The sequence below is a fragment of the Sciurus carolinensis genome, chromosome 7, assembly GCF_902686445.1.
Source record: "Sciurus carolinensis chromosome 7, mSciCar1.2, whole genome shotgun sequence".
Classification (NCBI taxonomy): domain Eukaryota; kingdom Metazoa; phylum Chordata; class Mammalia; order Rodentia; family Sciuridae; genus Sciurus; species Sciurus carolinensis.
In genome coordinates, this window is record NC_062219.1 from 120280489 (window position 1) to 120299822 (window position 19334).

Sequence of the window (19334 nt, forward strand, 5' to 3'; positions counted from 1 at the left end):
TCACCTGACAGAACAGAGGCAGCCCTCTGAGATGACTCAGACAAAGGAAGCCCAGCCCCCTGGGGACTTCCCTCCAGCCAGGCCACCCAGTGGGATGAGGAGGGAGTGAGGGGTGGACGCGTGGAGATGGAGGAGCCTGGGCTGGCCGGTGCCTGGGCTGGGTACCCTTGCCCTGCACAGCCATCCTGCTGCCACCACTCAGGGGCTGTGGACAGCACCTTGCTGCTGGCCGACCCCACGCTGGGACTGGGAAGCTGAGCTCCGGATCCTTCCTAACCGCCCCTGAGGGGCCTGCAGGGGACCAACCCCAAGGGCTGGACTCGGCTCCCGTGGGCGGGAGCAGCCTCTCTGAAGCTCCCTCCAGCGCCGGCCCGGGAGTCAGACAACACCTCCTCCAGGAAGCCCCGCTGACTTCCCCAGCTTGTGCCCACCCCAGAGCCCGGTAGCCCTCCACCAGGGCGTGAGTGACTCCAGACTCCATTGCCACTGGCTTGTCTGTCCCTGGTCCCCGGCTGGGCCATGGAGCAGGAGCTTGGTCGCGGGAGTGAGTGGGTGAGCAGGTCCCCAGCTGCCCGGGCAGGGCCCTGGCCAGGCTGGGAGACGGGCAAGGGTTAACCCGGAGCCCGCCCGTGGTCTGAGGTAAGCAGCAGCGTGTTTGTTCAGGTAAATAAGGAAGGATTACTTATAGTGGGATCGGGCCTGGCCGGCTCCCCATCTCCCGGCTGCCTGACTTCCTCCCAGAACATTCCTGCACACGGTGGTGTCCACGCTGCCCTGCCACCGTCCCCAGTCCCCTCAACCGGAGGCTCATGCTTTCCGCCCCGTGAACCCCTCAGCCTGGGCCCGGTCACAGTGTCTGTAGTGGCCCTGGGCGGGAGCCAGGCCTCCCTGCAGGAGCGCAGCCCTGACATCTCGGTGGGCTGCCCCTCGAGGGTGGCCAGGCCCTGGCAGCCCACCTGAGGGCCATTCCTGCCTCCAGCCCTGCTGGCTCCTGGTCCCCCTGGCCCCACGGATGCCTGGCTGAGACGCAGCGGTGGCCCCAGCTGCCCACACCTGCTCCTGGCCCCAAGGCTGGCACTGCAGTGGACAACTCCTTGGGCACCAGGTGGCTAACGGGTGAGTCTGGTGGGAGACCCAGAGTCCCCTCCATGGGGGCTTCTCCCTACCCACTGCGGGGAGGCCGGAGACTACGGCAGGGTTCCTGGGTGCACCCCCAAGCTCAGAGCTCATCCTCCAGACAGCAGTGACCCCTGGTCCCTTCACCCCAGGATCACCTGTTCCCCTCCACATTCTGCCAAGCCGGAGCCTGGGGGAGCCCCTGGCCTGGTGAGGACCGGGGTGCCCCATGGCGCAGGCTCTGCATAGGTGCATGGCCCTGGTGGGGTGGCCGCTCTGTCACTGCCAGTCCCAGCTGCTCTGCCGAGGGAAGGGTCTCCATGGCCACAGTGGGACCGGAGGCTCAGGGCCAGGCCTGGGGGCCAGGTTGGAGCAGGAGACAGGCCCAGAGCCCGTGAACTGGGCTGGCAGGGGTGCCCACAGGAACCAGGCAACCGGGGACCCAGGCCATAGTCCCCTTCTGATGGGCGCGTGGTCTTTCTCCTCCTCCTTGGCCAGGGCTGGGACTCGGCCTTATTTCCTGCCCCCACCTCCCATTAACAGCTTCACAGCACCCCAATAAAGACGCAGCGCCCCAGCACCAGCTGCTTGACTGAGTAACAAAGCAAACAGGCCCGAGCTGCCCCGGGCCCAGGCGAGGCCGAGTGGGGAGGAGAGGCCTGCCCGCCAGGAGGCCCCGGCCAGGCTCGGCCAGCTCCCGAGCTGAGCTCGCCACCCGCCACCACGGGAGGGCCAGAGCCAGGGCGCGCCATCCCACAGAGGTGGAGAGCATCTCCAGCGCTCTGGGGCAGCTGGGGTGTGGAGCAGGAGGTTTCCCTGGACAGGGGATCCCCTCCCCTTTGAGCCTGGTGAGTGCGCAAGGGCTTTCTCGGTGCCAGGCAGGAGGGAGGTCCAGAGCGGAGGACTCGGCTCCCAGCAGACTTGATTTTGGCATGTTATCAATTATGAAGTGATAAAACACATTTTGCAAGAACCCTCCGAGAAAGACAGGGCTTCTCCGTTGACCAAACCTGAGGGAACAGAGCTGCACACAGTAGGTGCTCAGAAGAGGTGTAGCTGGCAGTAAGGAGAACCAGGAGGCTTCGCTTTCCACCAGCCCAGTCGCCGCCAGCACAGCAATAACTGTGGAGCAGTCAGAGCGCGATTTTGTGTTAAATGGCTTGGGGTCACCAGGTGAACCCGGAGAAGTCAGTTCAGGCTGATTGTGGGCAGAGACCCTCCTGGTGGACAAAGACCCTCCTGAGTCAGGTCCCGTGGAGGTCGGAAGGGTCCTTATATCCTCTGTGGAAGGAGACTCCTTGGAGGACAGGAGCCCGAGCCGGGCTTTGCAGGCTGCGTAGGAGTTGGTTGGAGGCAGGCTGCAGGCTGGTTTGCCAGCTGGTCTCCTCGCTGAGCCGGGTGGTGAGTGGATCGGGGATTCCATTCACTCCCTCTTGACCCCTCGACCCCTGCAAGCTAGGCTGGTGACAGCCCATTCAACAGACAGAAAACTGAGTCTCAGAGGAGCTCCAGGTGTAGGGACTGGAGAGCGGGAGGCAGGCTCCAACCTGGTCTGGGACCCTCCCCTTGTCCCCACCTTCTTCCCTCCCCCCACCCCTGCACCAGGGCCAGGTGAGTGGACTGTCAGGTGGAGCAACTCTTCCCAAAGCAAACCCTGTGGTTGCCCTGGGCCCTTCCTGACATTTAATGCCCTGCCTGCTCCTCCGCAGCTCATTTGCATGTTCCCAGCGGGAGGCCTGGTGCCCCCTGCCAGGTTCTCCCTTCCCACCCCTCAGGCTGGGGGCGGGGTCCCTCTTCCCTCCTCTGACCCTCCTGGCCAGCCAGGAACCTCCATGTGCCCCTGCTGGGAACCAGGGAGAAGGGGCTGGGAGGGACCACCCAGGTGAGGGTTCCAGCCCGCAAGACTGTCCATGGCGGGGGCCAGGCCATGTCTCTGAGGCTGCTGGGATCCAGCTTTCCCACCCACACTTCCAGCACAGCCACCCCAGGACAAAGGGGGATGTGTCTGTCGCTGCTTCTTGGCGAGGAATGGGTCCTAATACCCCGCCCCACTTCCATTCTTAGCATCTGGGGACAGTTCATTCTGGGCTTTTATTGTCTGCAGTGTCGGAGAGGCTTCACTTGTTCAAACACCCCCTTTCCAGGTCAGGGGTGAGGTGGCCCTGGGCAGGGGCTCTGGGCACGTCCAGATAGCACAGTCCCCTGACGTCACGCAGCTCCTCTGCCTTCCTGGTCTGTGCTGGGCCGGGAGGAGACTCCAGAGGCACAAAGAATGGAGAGAAGTCCCCCCTGTGCAAATGTGCCCCTGAGGGACCGTACGGAGGCCCCGCCATCGCCCTGCCGCCCCGTGGGCCAGGCCCACGGGTGACACACGCCCTGGTGTGTGCGCGGGGACGGTGCTGGAACAGCGTGGGGCAGGGAAGCTGGGGAGGGCGCGGGGGGTTCAGCACTGAGGGGAAGTGGGATTGTGCTGGAGACAGGAGGGGCAGCCACACGTCACAAGGGCCTGGTGGACTCAGTGGACCGAGGGACTTGACCGGGAGGCTCAGGAGAGAAACAGAGGTACACGTGGTTGGGCTCCGCAAGAGCTGAGTGAAGAAGTGAATTGCAATTTGTGGAAGATTCCAAAGGTCAGGCAGAGCTGTACTTGACATGGCAGGAAGCTGGGCTCTGTGTCCCTCTGGCCCATTACCCACTTGGAGGCCTGGGCGGGGGTCCTGGCTGATCAGGGGAGGTGGGGAGCCCGGGATGCTGAGGGGTGAGAGCCAGGCCGACCGGCATCCGCGAGGTGGTGAGAACCTGTGGTGGCCCTGCTTGGTCAAGCGTTCCCCAGTCTCTAGGCACAAGCTCCAGGGGCACAGGGGATCCGCAGCCCTGAATTACGACTGTTTGCAAGGGGAGTCCCTGGTGCCCACCTGGGTCTCTACCATCCTCCTTCCAAATCCCCTAAGTCAGGTTGAGGGGCAAGATGGGCATCATGGGTTGGAGATCCCAGTCAGTGCCAGGGCCAGAAAAGTCCTAGGAGGTGACCCAACCCTCGGAGCACGGAAGAGGAGCCCGAGGCTCAGAGAGGATCAGGGACCTGCCCAGGGTCTCACACCAAGGGGGACACAGTGGGATATTAACCTCATCTCCAAAGGCCGAGGTCACATCCCATCTTTGGAGCAAAGTCAAACACAAGGGTGTGCTTGGTTGAGGTGGGTCCCTGTCACTTCAGGCCGCAGGCACCTGCACCACCCAGATCCACCCATGTCGCCACTGTGGGGCTGTGATTTTCAGGGGCTGGGTGGGCAGGTGGCAGAAGGGGTGTCCCAGCATGAGAAGGTGCCAGTCCACCAATGGCCTCTGAAGAGAGGCAGAGCTGAGTCAAGTCCCTGCTCAGTGGCACAGTGACAAGAGCCCACGGCAGGTCACAGTGCCCTTGTCTGTCAGCCGGGGATAATACTGGCGCCCTAGGGGCCGGCTGGGAGGCCCAGAGTGGTGCTTATTTAGCTTGGCCCTTGCCTGGTCCCAGAGAGTTGGAAGCTGTCAGTGTGGGGTGCCTAGGCGCCAGGGACACTGTGCAGCAAGGTGGGATGGGGAAAACTGGCGGGTTGCAAAGGGCCATCGTGGGCCTGGGGGAAGAGTGGACCAGCCAGGTCTCCCTGTGCTCTCCCCACCCCTTCCATTTCCTGTGCCCAGTTCCTGCGACCCGGCCCTGCCCTCTCCTCTTTGTCCCACCCTCCCGCCCCTACCCAGCCTCACCCGGTGCCAGCCTCCCCTGCACACCCAGCTCCACGGGGGACCCTCCCACCGAGCAGGACTCTTGCAGGACTCAGGACAGGGGCCTGCCGTGGGAGGAGCCAGGGGCCTAGGGGAAGCCCACCTGCCCTCCTCTCCCGTGAGCCAAGACAGGTAAGCCCCTGCCTCCCAGGACCCTCCCTCCTCTGCCCTTGGAGGCCCTAGAGACGGGCGGCTGCAGCTTGGGGATGGCTGCCATGGGCTGCTTGAGAGGAGCCAGAGCTGCCTGCCCTGCAGGGGCCAGCCAGGGACCCTTCCCAGGCACTAGGGTGCTCTGGCACCTGGGCAGAGGAGGGTGGCGGTGAGGAGGACCCTGGGTGCTTCTTTTGGGCCCGGCCGGCGCGAGGCGCAGTTCTGAAGGACCAGGAGGCAGCTGGAGTCCCAGGAGGGCAGGAGCGTTGGAGGAGCAGAGCAGGCTGAGCAGCGGCCGGCAGGGTCAGAGAAGCCTCGGCAGGCCCGGCTTCTCTCCAAGGTGCTGACCAGCTGCTGGGGGCGTGGGGCCGCAGGGGTGCAGGCATGCTCCAGGCCGGGGCCTACCCCACCCCACAAATCCCAGCTCCAGTTCAGGGGTTGAAGTGGAAGCGGGGCCGACAGCCAGGCCGGAGGAGGCCGGCCCCAGCAGACCCTCCCCTTCTGCGCTGAGGCTGGCTGGGGGTTGAGCAGGGAGCCAGAGTGGCTGGCCCCGCCTGTCCCCCCTTAGCCCCCTTAGCGCTCCTTAGGGCCTGAGGCTGGGCGCTGGGCTCTGAGCTCGCCTGGTTGGCCTGGGGCAGGTTGACCCCACACCACAGTCCCCAGGAGGGAAAGCTGGGAGCCCACGCCCAGCAGGGTGTGGAGGACGGCTATGCCAGGCCCTCCAGGGGACTCGTTCCTGGAGACAGTAGCCGGGCTGTGGGGGAGGTGAGAACCCAGAGGCAGGGTCCAGGGCACATTCTGGCCCAAGGGAGAGGGTTGGCAGAGAGGCGACGGGAAACAACTGCCCTGAATCCGCCTTGGGTCCCTCTGGTCTCTCCCCTGACCCACCTTCCTGGGCACAGGGAGGAGCCGAGGGAAGGGGCTGGGGGCTAATCCCCCGGCTGCCTCTCTGGGCCTCCACCAGCTGTTACCACGCTTTCTTTGTCTGAGGGGGAGCAGGGGCTTCTGGGGCAGGAGGGAGCTGGGGACATGCTGATCCTTAATCCGACGCGTGGCTTAATCCAGAACAGATCAACTCGAGGTTTGGGAACTGGAAACATTGCTCAGGAGACGCAGCTGACTTGGGGCCGGCTGACTCACAGGGCAGGGAGGGCTGAGCCTGCCGTCACCAGGGCCTGACAGACACCAGGACCCTAGGTCTTCAGAGCAGGGGCCTTAGTGTCAGCAGGAGGCTGCTGGTCTGGCCCTGGCTCTGCTGTGTGACTGTGGGCAAGTTTCTACCACTCTCTGAGCCTCAGCTTTCCCTAGGATGTGCGTCTCCATTGGCAGATAGTCACCGGGGACTTCATCATGATGCTAAACTGCCCAGCCGGAGGGAGGGAGCCAGGGAGCTCCGAGGAGGGAGCCGACTGGCTGGCCCCTGGGAGGAGGGCCGCAGCCCACTTTGATGAGAAGGAAGGCGTGAAAAGAGCCATGTTTTGCCTGAAGCGCTGGGACCTGGGACCGGGTGAGAAATGCCATTCTCACTGGAGTCTGAGTGTGTGGTCACCGTGTTGGTCCCTGGTTCTGCGACAGGCCCTGCCAGAGACCAGCACGTGGACTCCTCCTTCCCCAGAGTGGGTTTCCTTGTTCCCACCTATATAATAGTCCTATGGCACGTGCTGGCACCTGGTCCTGTCCAGCTCTGAGGGCGGGTGAGAGGTGGGCTCGGAGACGGCCCAGCCGTGGGGCAAGGCAGGCAATGGGGAGCCATGCCAGGTTCTTGACCAGAGGAGTGGATGACCACAGGGTGCTGGAGGGAGAGGAGTCGACAGAGAGGTGGAGTGAGAAGCCAGGAGGCAGGGGTGGACGCTGGGAGGAAGGAGCCCAATCAGGGGGTGGGCAGGGCCCCGGTGGGATGGGACTAGCCAGAGCAGGAGCTTCAGAGGGACTTGTCCAAGGAGCAGTGTCCCTGCATGGCCAGGCGAACCCCTGGGCAAGCTGCACATCCTCCTGAGCCCTGCCGTCTGCGTCCACGAGTCAGGGCTCTTGCGTGGGTGCCCCCAGCTTGAGGTAGCGAGTGGACGCCTGGGTACGTCACAGGGGTGGCTGGCTGTGCAGCAGACTCTCCTCTCTCCTGGGGCCTGCAGCCTGGCGGGGGTGCCAGGGCCCCGGCAGGGCACATCAGCCCCACTCCCTGGCCAGCCAGCCAAGGCCCCCAGACCGGACTGCCTGGGGGACCTTCCTCCGCCACACAGTTAACCATTAACTTGGGTTTCACCAGAAAGTGCTGGAACTGGGACCCGGGCCTAATGGGCAGCGGGTTCCTTGGTGGCGCTGGGGTGTGAGGGAAGCCGGGGCGCGGGGCGTGACGGCACGGGAGGGATTCTCTGCTGCCAAGGGAGCCCCGGGCTGGGGGCTGGGAGCCCTGCGCAGACCCCCAGCAGGTGTAAGGACGGGTCGTGGCCTCCCGAACGGCCGGGCTGCCCCTGCCCTGCCCAGTCGTCCCCGCCCCATGGCGCCCTGGACCCCAGTGTCGCCTCCCCTCCCGCCTGTGGCCGAGGCTGAGCAAACAGGAGGTCACGAGGGAAGAACCTCCTGCTTCCTGGGAAAGCGGCCTCCCTGGCAGGAGGCCCAGGGTGCTGGCAGAGGCTGCCCCAACGTGGCAGGCAGGGGTTCTGGGGACCTGGATGGGGCGGGAGGCTAGCAGGGGAGAAGACAAGGTGCGGGGCTCTCTGGGTGGAGCTGCCAGGGTTAGGGTGTGGGCACAGGCCCGGGTGGGGACCCAGGGGCACCGAGGGCTGTTGGCGCTGCCTGGGTAAATAGCATGGGCCCATGGCACACACGAGTGTTTGCACAGAAGGACTTGAAATGATTCCAGGCCTGCCCTCTGTCCCCCACCACCAGCCCCCCCTCTGTCCCTGCCCACCCCACCCACCCTGACCTTTTCTTCCTTGTCACTTAAAGGAGCCCGTGAAAGGAAGAGTTGGCATCAAAGGGAACACCCTTCTCTCTTGTTGGCACTCTCTCTACGGCAGGAAACCATAGGGCTGCCATGGAAGGTTGGGAAGGTTGGGCACTGAGTAAGGGGAATGGGTAGAGCGCCGAAATCCTCGATGGGCCCTATTCACCAAGTGATGTTACCCAGAGGCGAAGGGACATCATTTTCACGCCAGATTCTTTCCCTTGCTCCACCTGCAGGGACAAAGGCCAACTGCACCCTGAGGCTGAGTAGGTCAGTCCCACACTGGAGATAGCAGGGTAACACCCATGCCCTCCACACTGTCCCAGTGTATCCGAATAAACTCGACCATTAGAGAAGCTATCAGTGCCTGGATGTGAGTCTCCTCTTCCTGCCACTCAGGTGCCTTTTAAAAAAGCAACCCAAGCCAGGTGCAGTGACACACGCCTGTAACCCCAGCAACTTGGGAGGCTGAGGCAGGAGGTTCACAAGTTCGAGGCCCTGTCTCTAAACAAAAATAAAAAAGGCTGGGATGTGTTTCAGAGGTTATATGTCCCTGTGTTGGGACTCAATCCCCAGTACAAAAAGAAAGAGCAACTCAAACCTGGATGTGCCCCTGCAAGGGCTGTGGAGCGCGCTGCCTGCTGCCCGACCCGACTGGCTCTCTACTGAGTTCCCAGGTGCTGCTGATGCTGCTGGTCTGGACACCACACTTTGAGACCCTTGGTTTTAAGGGTGCTGCTGGAGCGAGGGGCTGTCCCCGGGCCGTCTTTCCAGACCAGCCCTGTCCTCGCTGTCCAGTGACCCGGAAGCCCCAGCCCTCTGCAGGCCCAGCCCTCCTTGAGAAAGGAGGCCCATCAACTCTCCCTAACCCTGGGTCTGCTCCTTCCCTCCCTTTCCTTTTCCCTTCCTGTTCCTGAGAGTCCCTGCAGTGTCTGGGTCATCTTCCACCTGGGTCTGGCTGTGTGCTGAGCCTCGGGCCCACAGAGGTCCTACTGCCCTGGGAGCCTGGAGTTTCCGGAGACGCCCACCTAGAGTCCCTGCCCCACCAAACTGGGTGGTCTGATGTGGTTTCAAGGAAGCGGCCTGGGCAGAGCAGCGCCCGGTTCACCGCGGGGCAGAGGCCCAGTGGAGCCTCAGGCGGCTTGGGGCAGCAGTGAGGAGGGGACACCTGCGACGCTGAGGGTCCTCATTGTTCCCTGGAGGACCTGTCACCCTCCTGGCAAGCCCAGCACTGGGCACCCCCTCCAGGGGCCAGGCAGCTGGGGGTCCCTGGGCAGCACTTTCCAGGGGAGGGTGAGGTGAGGGCTGGGGCGGGGCAGGGAGCGGGAGAGCGCGGACCCAGGGGCGGCTCTCTGTGACTTGGTTCATCCCCAGCCCCTTGGGAAGGGCCAGGGCAGACCAGCTCCCACTGTGACACTCTCTTCTGTCCCTGGGCGGGTGGAGGCTGGCAGCCCTCGGTGACGCCTCCCTTCCACCTCCACCTGCACCCGGCCAGGGCAGCACAAAAGGGCTGGCTCAGTGGCAGAGCACCCGCCGGGCATGGTTCAGACCCCGGCGGGGAAAAAAATCCAGCAGAATAAAAACAAGCAGGATAAAGGGGGGAAAGCTGGGTTACAGCAGGACAGATTTAGGTTAGATTAGCAGGAGAGGGCTGAACACCGAGGGCTCATCGCCCCGTGGGGCTCCCGTGGAGGGACCGGCTGGGTCAGAACCTGGGGCTGCGCTGAGCACGGTCAGGGGCTCGGCTCCCAGCCGCTGGGGCTGCCGGAGCGAGGGGCTGTCCCCGGGCCGTCTTTCCCGACCAGCCTTGTCCTCGCTGTCCAGTGACCCAGAAGCCCCAGCCCTCGGCAGGCCCAGCCCACTGCCCACCGGCCCCTCAGCCCCGTAACCAGCGTAGCGGCCCCAGGCTGGGGACAGTGGGACGTGACCCTGCTCTCTCACTTCTGCAGACGCAGCCGGCAGCCCGCGCAGCGGCATGGGCAGCGCCAGCCCAGGACAGAGCGCCGTGCCCCCCGGCTGCCTGCTGCTGCCCCCCGACCCGGCGCTGCGCCCCGGCCTGGAGAAGGGGGCGGCGGGGGCGGCGGGCGCTGAGAAGCGGGCCTGGAGCCCCCGCCGGCCGGCCACCCCTGACCAGGGCCTATCCGCCTTCTACCTCTCCTATTTCGACATGCTGTACCCCGAGGAGGGCAGCTGGGTCGCCAAGGGCCCCGCGGCCAGCGCTCGGGAGGAGCCGCCCGAGGAGCCGGAGCAGTGCCCCGTCATCGACAGCCAGGCTCCGGGGGGCGGCCTGGACCTGGTGCCCGGGGGGCTGGCCCTGGAGGAGCACTCGCTGGAGCAGGTGCAGTCCATGGTGGTGGGCGAGGTGCTCAAGGACATCGAGACTGCCTGCAAGCTGCTCAACATCACTGCAGGTGAGCCTCCGGGCCTCCCCAGCCGGCACAGGCAGGGCCTCGGGCAGCCCCAGGGATGCCGGCCCTTCCGTACGTGGTCAGCGCACGAGACTCGGCGGCTGCAGCCTGTGTCTGAACCACACCCACCCCGTGTCCCCTCTGGACAGGTGTTGAACCAGGTGATTCCAGGCTCTGCTTCCCCTGGCCTACCGCCTCTGACACTCCCCCCTGCTCCCCACTCATGCACGCTGCTCCAGCCACACCAGCCTGTCTGCTCTTCCCATGACACTCACCACAGGACCTTGGCACCCACTGGTCCCTCAGCATAGAATGCTCTTCCCTCACATATCTACTTGGCTCATTCCTTACCTCCTTCAGGTCCCCACTCAGATGACACCCTTTCAACGAGGACTTTGCTGGTCCCTCTCTTGAAATTGTTGGCCACAAGGTGTAGTGGCGCATGCTTACAATTCCAGCAGCTTGGGAGTCTGAGGCAGGAGGATTACACATTCAAGGCCAGCCTCAGCAACTTAGCAAGACCCTGTCTCAAAATTTAAAAAAAATAAAAAGGATGGGGAATCTGGGGAGGTAGCTCAGTGGTAAAGCATCCCTCAGTTCAACCCCCAGTACCCCAACAGAAAGAAAGAAATTGCTGCCCACGTTCCCACTGTCTCTCTCCCAGCTCTCTCGTAGCATGTACCACATCTGACATGCCGCTTACCTTCTACCTCGTCTGCTGTGTCCCCCACTGTGACTGCACCCCACAAAGGCGGGGATTTTCCTTTGATTGTTGGTTTCTGTAGCCCTAGTTCCTAGGAGAGCACTCTGAACATAACAGATGCTCAACGAACAGCTGTTGAGCAAAGCCAACTACAAGAGCCTCTTCAGAGGCCAGGCCCTGTGCTAGGACTGGGGCACCGAGGGGTGGACATGACACAGAGGCCACTGTGTTCATGGACAGACATGACAGAGAGGGAAGCAGGTCATAAGTAGACAAGACGCGTCCCGCTCTGTGGTGAGGAGGCTGATGAGGAGGGGTGGGAGGCCTGAAGCAGGCCTGGGGCGCTTGTGGGTCTCCACCGGCTGCAGCATGGCCTCCCTGCCCCGTAGGCCTGGGGTCTCCCGTTGGGACCTAGCATTTGAGCGTTCCTGTTCCCTGCAGCTTCTGTGTGGGAAAGTGGGGTCTTCACACACCCCTCTGGCCCAGCCCTGCCCCCCAGCGTTCTAGGTGGTGTCCCCACTTGGGGCAGCTCCTGCTGACACCCCAACACTGGGGCCAGCCTCGCCACCTGGGCTTCTCCCGCAGTGCCTCTTCCCCCAGCTAGGCTGCAGAGGGGCAGGCACCCGGAACAATGGGGACAGAAACAAATTGCTTTGACCTGGGGGAGGAGAATGGGTCTGTCAGTGGGAACAGCCTGGCCCGCAGGTCACCCTGCTGGGGCGCCGGCCCACCTGGAGCCCCACTGCAAGGGCGCCCACCCGACAGGGCCCACCTTTGTACCCAGCCGGCCCCCTCCCTCCAGGGCAGCTCCCCTGAGCCCTGGGACCTAGCCAGTGCTCCCACCTGGCCTGAACCCTGCACCCTGCCACTCATTTCTTCTACAATATGCATTGAGCACCTACTATGTGCCTGTCCTACGTGAGGTGTTGGATCAGTTTCCTCATCTGTAAAATCCGGGAGGCAGAGATGGAGTCTGGGTTGTAAGATGGACTCCTGGTGAGGTTTTCCTCTGGCTAGGGGAAGGCGAGAGGCAGGGAGAAGCCCAGTGTTCCTGGCTTGCTGTCGGCCGCACTCGGGCTGTCCTCCCTCTGGAGGGCTGCAGGGCTCTGGGAGGACCTGAGCCTGGGTGACATGGGGGTGCAGAGACCAGGCCCTTCCCCAGGCCAAGTTCGAGCTGCTGGCCTGGCTCCTCCCTCTCGGTCCCCTCTTTTCTGGGGTGTCTGCTTCCACAGCCCCTCCAGGCCCTGTCTGAGTCTGGCTTGTCCTCATGGGTGAACTACCCGTGGGTGTGGGCCCCGGGGGTGGTGGCCGCCACAGCCCCGGGCTGAGGAGGTGTTTCCTGCCCAGACCCAGTGGACTGGAGCCCTGGGAACGTGCAGAAGTGGCTGCTGTGGACGGAGCACCAGTACCGGCTGCCCCCTGTGGGCAAGGCCTTCCAGGAGCTGGCGGGCAAGGAGCTGTGCGCCATGACGGAGGAGCAGTTCCGCCAGCGTTCTCCCCTGGGTGGGGACGTGCTGCACGCCCACCTGGACATCTGGAAATCAGGTGCGTTGTGACGGGAGCTCCCCTCCAGGCTCCAACCAGGGACCGCGGAGGCCAGTTAGACCAGGATGCTGACCAAGAGGTTGCACTTGACTGCGGACAGCCCCTGCCCCAGACCAGACCCCCTCTCCGAATCTCAGCCCCAGTGACAGCAGGCTCTCTGGGTCCTGGGGAACTCACCAACGCAGCCACCCCAGCCCTGGTCAAGGCCATAGAACTTTAAAGCTCTAACGTAAGAGGTTAGACTAGGGGACGTGGATGTCAGAGCTGAGGGCGACCAAGGACAGTAGGGAGTCCTTCTTTTTCCTTTTTAAAATTTTTCTTTCCTTTCCTTTTTTTTTCCATTAAAGAAGCCATGAGGTAACAAATGTGCACAATTTGAAAACACCATAATGAGCCTGGGCGGGTGGCACATGTATGTTATCCCAGCGACTCTGGAGGCTGAGGCAGGAGGGTCACAAGTTTGAGGCCAGCCTCGGTCACTTAGGGAGACCCTGTTTCTAAAAATAAAAAAAAAAGAGAGAAGGTCTGAGGCATAGTTCAGTGGTAGAGTGTGGGCCTAGCAAGCCCGCAGGCCCTGGATCCGACCCCCAGTGCCACCGTGGTGAAGAACAGCGGGGTCTGAGCGCAGGCTCCCTGCCTCCTGTCCCACTGTTTGGCCTTCCCAGTGCAGCCACTGCCACCAGTGTCTGGGGGATCTTTCCAGAAGGTCTGTGCCTCTTCAAGCAAATGTACAAATGTAGTTTTCACTCTCAAAAACCAAACCAAGGGTTGGGGATATGGCTCAGTTGGTAGAGTGCTTGCCTCGCAAGCACAAGGCCCTGGGTTCAAATCCCCAGCACCGCAAAAAAAAAAAAAAAAAAAAACCAAACCATCAGGAGCACCTGTGGCTCACGCTGCTCTTGGCTCTGGAGTCTCGGACTCGGTTTCCCATCCGCAGACACACAGCTGCCCTGTCCCTGCAGTGGCCAAATGTCAACCCTGCATGGTTAAATCATCTCCATCTCATTGGACACCACAGTGTCCTCTCAGATCCGGGCACTTTGGAGGATGTGGTGCTTGCTCAGTGAGTCCAGACCCTTGCCCAGAGGCCTGCAATGAATCAGGGGACAGGCCCCCCTCATAGGACTCCACCAGAGACCAGTGCCTGCCCAGCCCAGGCCCCTGGTCACTAGCCAGCTGCCTCACCCTGGCAAGGTCAGAGGGCCAGGTGGAGAGCTGGGGGAGGCTGCTTGGTGCACTTGGCAGCTGGAGAGCAGGGAGCTGGTCTTTATTGTGCCCGGCCCTGAGGGAGGTGCAGACTCCACCCCAGCTCCAGACCAGGCTCGGCAGGGCCTCCCGCCCCTCACAGAGGAGGCAAGGAAGTCCCGACCGGCCTCCAGGTCCACCGCATGTCAACACAGGCAGGGTCCCCAAACACACGCATGCACGCTCACACACGCACACACACACACAGCTCTGAGATCCTAGGTCTTCCACCAAGGGGTTCCTGGTACGGCAACCCGACTTTCTATGTTGGCAGAAGGCAGGGAGCTACAGAGGACCCCCCAGCCACACAGGGGCTTCTGCACCCCCTCTGTCCCACTCAGGTCCCTTTCTTTTCCCCTCTTGGGGCCTCTCCTGGGTCCCCAACCTCCTGTCCTTGTCCCACAGCGGCCTGGATGAAAGAGAGGACCTCCCCTGGCGCCGTTCACTGCTGCGGTGAGCTGGGCAGGGCCGGGAGACCCGGGTGCAGGCGGGTTGAGGGGCTGCTGCAGAGGCGCAGATGGCTGCCGCTGCAGCTGCCCACTCACCACCCCTCCCTGGCCACCAGCCTCCACCAGCGAGGAGAGCTGGACCGACAGCGAGGTGGACTCGTCCTGCTCTGGACAGCCCATCCACCTGTGGCAGTTCCTCAAGGAGCTGCTGCTCAAGCCCCACAGCTACGGTCGCTTCATCCGGTGGCTCAATAAGGAGAAGGGTGAGCGAGGGGTGCCGGGGCAGAGGGAGGGGCTGCCCCACTTTTGCTCTGGATGCCAAACTCGCCACACAGGGTCTGGGTGTCTCCCGGTCAGACTCTGTCCTGTTTGGGATCCTCAGAAAGGCACAGTGCTTGCTCAGAAGGGGACTCGGTCTTTGTCCTCAAAACATAGCTTCCCAGGGGAGATGAATGATGCCCAGGAACAGATACAATATGAACCACATATGGAACTTTTCTTTACTTTTTTTCTTTTGGTGCCAGGGATTAAACCCAGGGCGCTTAACCACTGAGTCACATCCCCAGCCCTTTTTTATAGTTTATTTAGAGACGGTCTCACTGAGTTGCTTAGGGCCTCACTAAGTTGCTGAGGCTGGCTTTGAACTTGTGAGTGTGGCTTGCCTCAACCTCCTGAGCCGCTGGGATTACAGGCGTGTGACACCGTGCCCAGCTGTAACTTAAATTTTCTAGTAGCTGCATTTTGAAGCATTTAAAAAGATGTAAATTTGGGGCTTGGGATGTATCTTAGAGGCAGGGCACTTGCCTAGCATGCCTGAGGCCCTGGGTTCCATCCCTAGCACTGCAAAAAGGAAAGAGATAAATAAACAAGAAAATAAAAACAAATGGATTTCATTTTAATAATACAGGTTGTGCATCCCTAATCCAAAAATCTGAAATGTGTCACAAATCCAAAACTTTTCAAGTGCCTACATGAATTTTCAGATTAGGGATGTCCAAGGGGTAAAGCATGCATGAATATTTCCAAATCCTAAAAACTCCAAAATCTGAAACAATTCTGATTCTAAGAATTTCAGACAAAGGATGCTCAGCCTGTATGTAATCTGCTAGTATCCATTACTAGGATTTCAACATGTAGTACTCTAAGCAATTATCGAGGTATTGACTAGGTCTTAGAAATCAAATGTGCATTTTACACTTTTGCACACCTCAGCTTGGACAGCCACACTTCAAGTGCTCAACAGTCACCATATTGGGCTAGATGGTGTGCACAGATTTCCAACAGGACTCAGAGCCAGCGACCCTGACTTCTAACCTGGACCTCAGGCTTCTTGTCTGTAGGATGGATTTCACCCAACAAGCCTTCAGGCAGCACCTACCTGTCTCCGCGTGTGCTCAGTCACATGTCCGGAGGGTTCGGGGCAGGCACAGCCACACTCTGCCCTTGAGGGACCTACAGTCTTCTAGGACAAATAGCAGTGAGGTGGGCTTGTGTGGGGAACGTTTGGGGACTATAGTAAGAAGACAGGATTAGCTGTGTGTGGGTCCAGGAGGACTTCAAGGAGGAGGAGGAGGCGCAGGAAGGATGAAACGGGGTGATGGCAATGTTCCTTGGGTGTGCTGGTCCTTGGTGGGCCACCATTGACCCAGTGTGGAGGCCAGGAGGCTTCCTGGAGGACGTGTGCTGGCCTGGGCCTGGGGGGAGGGTTTAGGGTTTAGTCCTGGGGGCCCTTCCTCAGGCTCCTCTCTGCACACCACTGTGACAGCTCCATACCACCATGGCCACTGCCACCCCCTCCGACGGACAGGGACAAAGAGCCTCGGAGTGTTTCTGGTGGTGGCAATGGCAGGGCCAGGGCTCAAGCCCAGGGGACCCGGCTGGAGATCCACTCTCTTGCCACCATTTATGTGAATGCGACCTGCCAAAAATCAGGCCCGGGAACTCCAAGGCACAGGTGGCAGGGGCTGGGGGAGAGCTCGCCAAAGGAGCCACCTCTGCAGGGGGCTCGGCAGGGGGCCCAGCAGGGCTTCCAGGATCCCATGCAACCTCCATCACAACAGGAGTGGCCGCTGTGACAAGGGCCAGGTCTGCGGAGCCCAAAGAACCCACGGATTTCATAGGCCCCACTGGAGGTTGGGGACTGGGCAGATGCCTGGGCGGGTCACTGGGGCCTGTTCTGGCGCATTCCTTTCGTCCTCACCACCACCAGGGCACCAGTTTACGTTAAGGTCCCCACAGTCCGGCCGGGCCCAGAGCCGAAGGAGGTGGGAGCCCCGGTTCCCTCCCTGTGCCTCAAGACGGACCTCTTGATCTTGGTCTTTTTCCTGTTGTCCCCTTATGTCCCGCTGACTCTCTTTGGGCCCTTCTGCTCTCCCAGGCATCTTCAAAATCGAGGACTCTGCCCAGGTGGCCCGGCTGTGGGGCATCCGCAAGAACCGGCCAGCCATGAACTACGACAAGCTGAGCCGCTCCATCCGCCAGTATTACAAGAAGGGCATCATCCGCAAGCCCGGCGTCTCCCAGCGCCTGGTCTATCAGTTCGTGCACCCCATCTGAGCCCGCGCGCCCGCTCCCCTGCGCCTGCGCCTGCGCCCGGCCGGACGCTGAGCCTGGGGACCAGGGGCAGTCGGCGCGCTGCGGCACTGCGGAGTCCAGGGTCGGGAGGGGCTGGCCGGGGCGCCCAGGAGCAGAGTGAGCCCTCTTGGACCCCGGGCTGGGGCGCTTCCTCCCCGGCCTCACTGCTCTCATGCGTGGTCGACTGAGGACAGGGCGTCATTGAGGCTCCCAGGAGAGCCCTCCCTTCGCCCAGCTCAGACCCCAGACTCAGAGCAGGGCCTGCAGAATGGCGAGGACACGGCCGGTTCCCAGCAGTGCCGCGTTTCTCCGGCTACACCCCCTTCACGCCTCTGCACCGTGCCAGCCACCGTGCCCGCCACCGAGTAGCGGAGTCAGGCGTGACCCCAGGAGTGGATAATAAAGACATGAGCGAACTCACAGGTCCCCATTGTCTGGGCAGTGAGTGGCTCAGCCTGGGGGCCATCAGCAGTCCCAAGGCTGTGGTCACCGGTGTCTGGGGTGGCCAAGGGAGGTTTCCTGGGGGAGGTGGCCTTGAGCTGAGCCTTTGCTGGGTAGAAGCTCTTGGGTCCTCCAGGAAGAGGAGATGATGTGAAACGGCCACATCATCTTTCTCCTGCTGATGGGCTGAGAGCAGGAGGCCCGGCCAGGGCTGAAGAGGCTCTGCCTGTGTCCTGGAGAGAGGATGGTGTCCTCTGCAGGTTGCTTCACCACAGGGCAGTGCCTGTGGTGGGTGGGGGCTGCTCCTCCCAAAGGGCCAGGCCCTCATTTCCACTAGGCCAACTAAGGCTGCTGGACCTATAGTGGGGTGGACAGGGGGAGAGGGCGGGCACTTCAGTCCCCCCATGGGACACTGGCTTTGAGAAGATGGTAGAAGAGAGGTCTCTTGCTTGCAGCTCCCTCTGCAGGTCCAAGAGCGCCAGGGAGAATGCGGTAGAGCTGCTGGGGAGGGGTGTGCACATCTGTGCTTATCTGGGGGAGCCCAGCCCCATGGCAGGTTCTGGGCAAGTAGCTCCCTTAGCTTCTTTCTGCTCCCCCAGTGACCCATCAGCTGATGCACCTGGAGCGCCCACAATGTGCTAGGTGCTCCCCCTGCTTCTTTTGTCATTGACCTACCCAACAAAGCTTTGAAGCAGAGTTTACTTCCCCATTTTGCAGATGATGCAACTGAGGCTCAGAGCAGTTAAACCACTTGCTTGCAGTCACACAGCTGTGTAGCAATAGAACCAGAAAGGGAAATTTGGTCTTTCTCTCCCCAAGGCAGGGCTTTTCCTGTCCCTCCATCCTCCTGTTTCATGACTGGTCAGCATCCTCAGTGTTCCACAGCCTTTACCTCTGAGGCCAGGCTTCCAGAAAACAAGGAGGCATCAGCGCCACCCAGCACACCAAGGGTTAAGCCTGCCCTGTCCTGCTTGCCTTCTGCCCCCAGCAACTTTATTGTCTTCAGAAGAAAGTTGACTCCTGGCAGTGAGCAAATAGCACCTTGGCATCTGCCAGCTGGGATGGGACCTGGAGAAGGGGGGCCCTGCCCCAGGCCTGTGCCTTGCTGGGCCTGGCTGTCTCCCACCCCTGGGGGAGGGGGCAGACTGGGACCCTGGCCAGAACCAGGCTCAGCTCTGCTGAACTGGTTTTGCCTCCAGTCAGTCCTCCCTGCCCCCAGAGTCCTGGAGCCACCTGCTTGGATGTCCCAGCTGGGCCAGGGCCTGGGCTGGCCTCAGCTCAGACCCAGGCTGAGGAGGAGGATTGGAGGGGGACTGGAGGCTAGCACTGGAGAGATGGAGCAGCTTCAGAAAGGGGTCCTGGGGTCCTGGGGGCAGCCCTGCACAGGAGCGCTTGGCAGTGCCACCTGGCGAGTGGGCGGCAAGCTGTGGTTCCTCCGCCTCCTCTGCACCCCTCCCCATCAGCACCCCCCTGGCCAGGGATTTCCCTGACCCCTGTTCATGGCACCCTGCCTCCAGGGCTCCCCATGACTAAAGGGAACAGCCTGTGCAAACAGGACGGTCGCCTTCTTGCCTTTACTTAAGATTCCTCTGTTTGGCTAAAACCGGGGCTTCGGAAGGAAGTTGACCGGGGGAGTAAGGAAGATAGGCGGCAGGCAGATGCGATTCCTGCCGACCTCCCGACCTCTTCACCTTGCCCTGAGCACACCCTAAGGCAGGGGGCTGGTGGTGGTGATGATGGGGTGGGATCTGGGCTCTGTCGGGTCCCTGCAGAGCTGCCAGGACAGAGGTGCCTCAGAGACACCTCGCTGCACTGGGGGAGCTGAGGCCCTGGGTGGGATGGAACACAGGGAGCTGGTGGTAGAACAGGGCCATGGGCGTGTCTGGGACCCCTGCCCCACCCCAGAAGACACCCCCCAGGGGTGCAGCTGGTGACAGGGAGCTCCCAGCTGGGTCTGGAGTTGATGCTGCGGCAGAGCCTGGGCCTGGCAGAACTGT

General features: G+C 62.0%; 1 protein-coding gene across 2 annotated transcripts; it reads left to right on the plus strand.

The window, feature by feature from the left end:
* The first annotated feature begins 737 nt into the window (after nt 1-737).
* Nucleotides 738-17305, plus strand: Spdef (SAM pointed domain containing ETS transcription factor). Of its 2 annotated transcripts, XM_047558965.1 has the most exons (6): nt 738-1116; nt 9922-10383; nt 12431-12628; nt 14279-14326; nt 14439-14585; nt 16700-17305. In XM_047558965.1, exons 2-6 carry the CDS (start codon nt 9948-9950, stop codon nt 16876-16878), a joined length of 1008 nt encoding a protein of 335 aa, XP_047414921.1. In that variant the 5' UTR covers nt 738-1116; nt 9922-9947; the 3' UTR covers nt 16879-17305. The 2 variants fall into 2 exon arrangements, with proteins under 2 accessions (XP_047414921.1, XP_047414922.1); XM_047558966.1 differs by lacking the exons at nt 14279-14326; nt 14439-14585.
* The last annotated feature ends 2029 nt before the right edge of the window (nt 17306-19334 follow it).

Excerpts from the sequence above, each read along its gene's own strand:
- Spdef (XM_047558965.1), top strand. The coding sequence starts at position 9,948 with ATGGGCAGCGCCAGCCCAGGACAGAGCGCCGTGCCCCCCGGCTGCCTG. Across the intron at positions 10,384-12,430 it reads GCTGCTCAACATCACTGCAG|ACCCAGTGGACTGGAGCCCT; the intron begins GTGAGCCTCCGG and ends TTTCCTGCCCAG. Across the intron at positions 14,327-14,438 it reads TGGCGCCGTTCACTGCTGCG|CCTCCACCAGCGAGGAGAGC; the intron begins GTGAGCTGGGCA and ends CCTGGCCACCAG.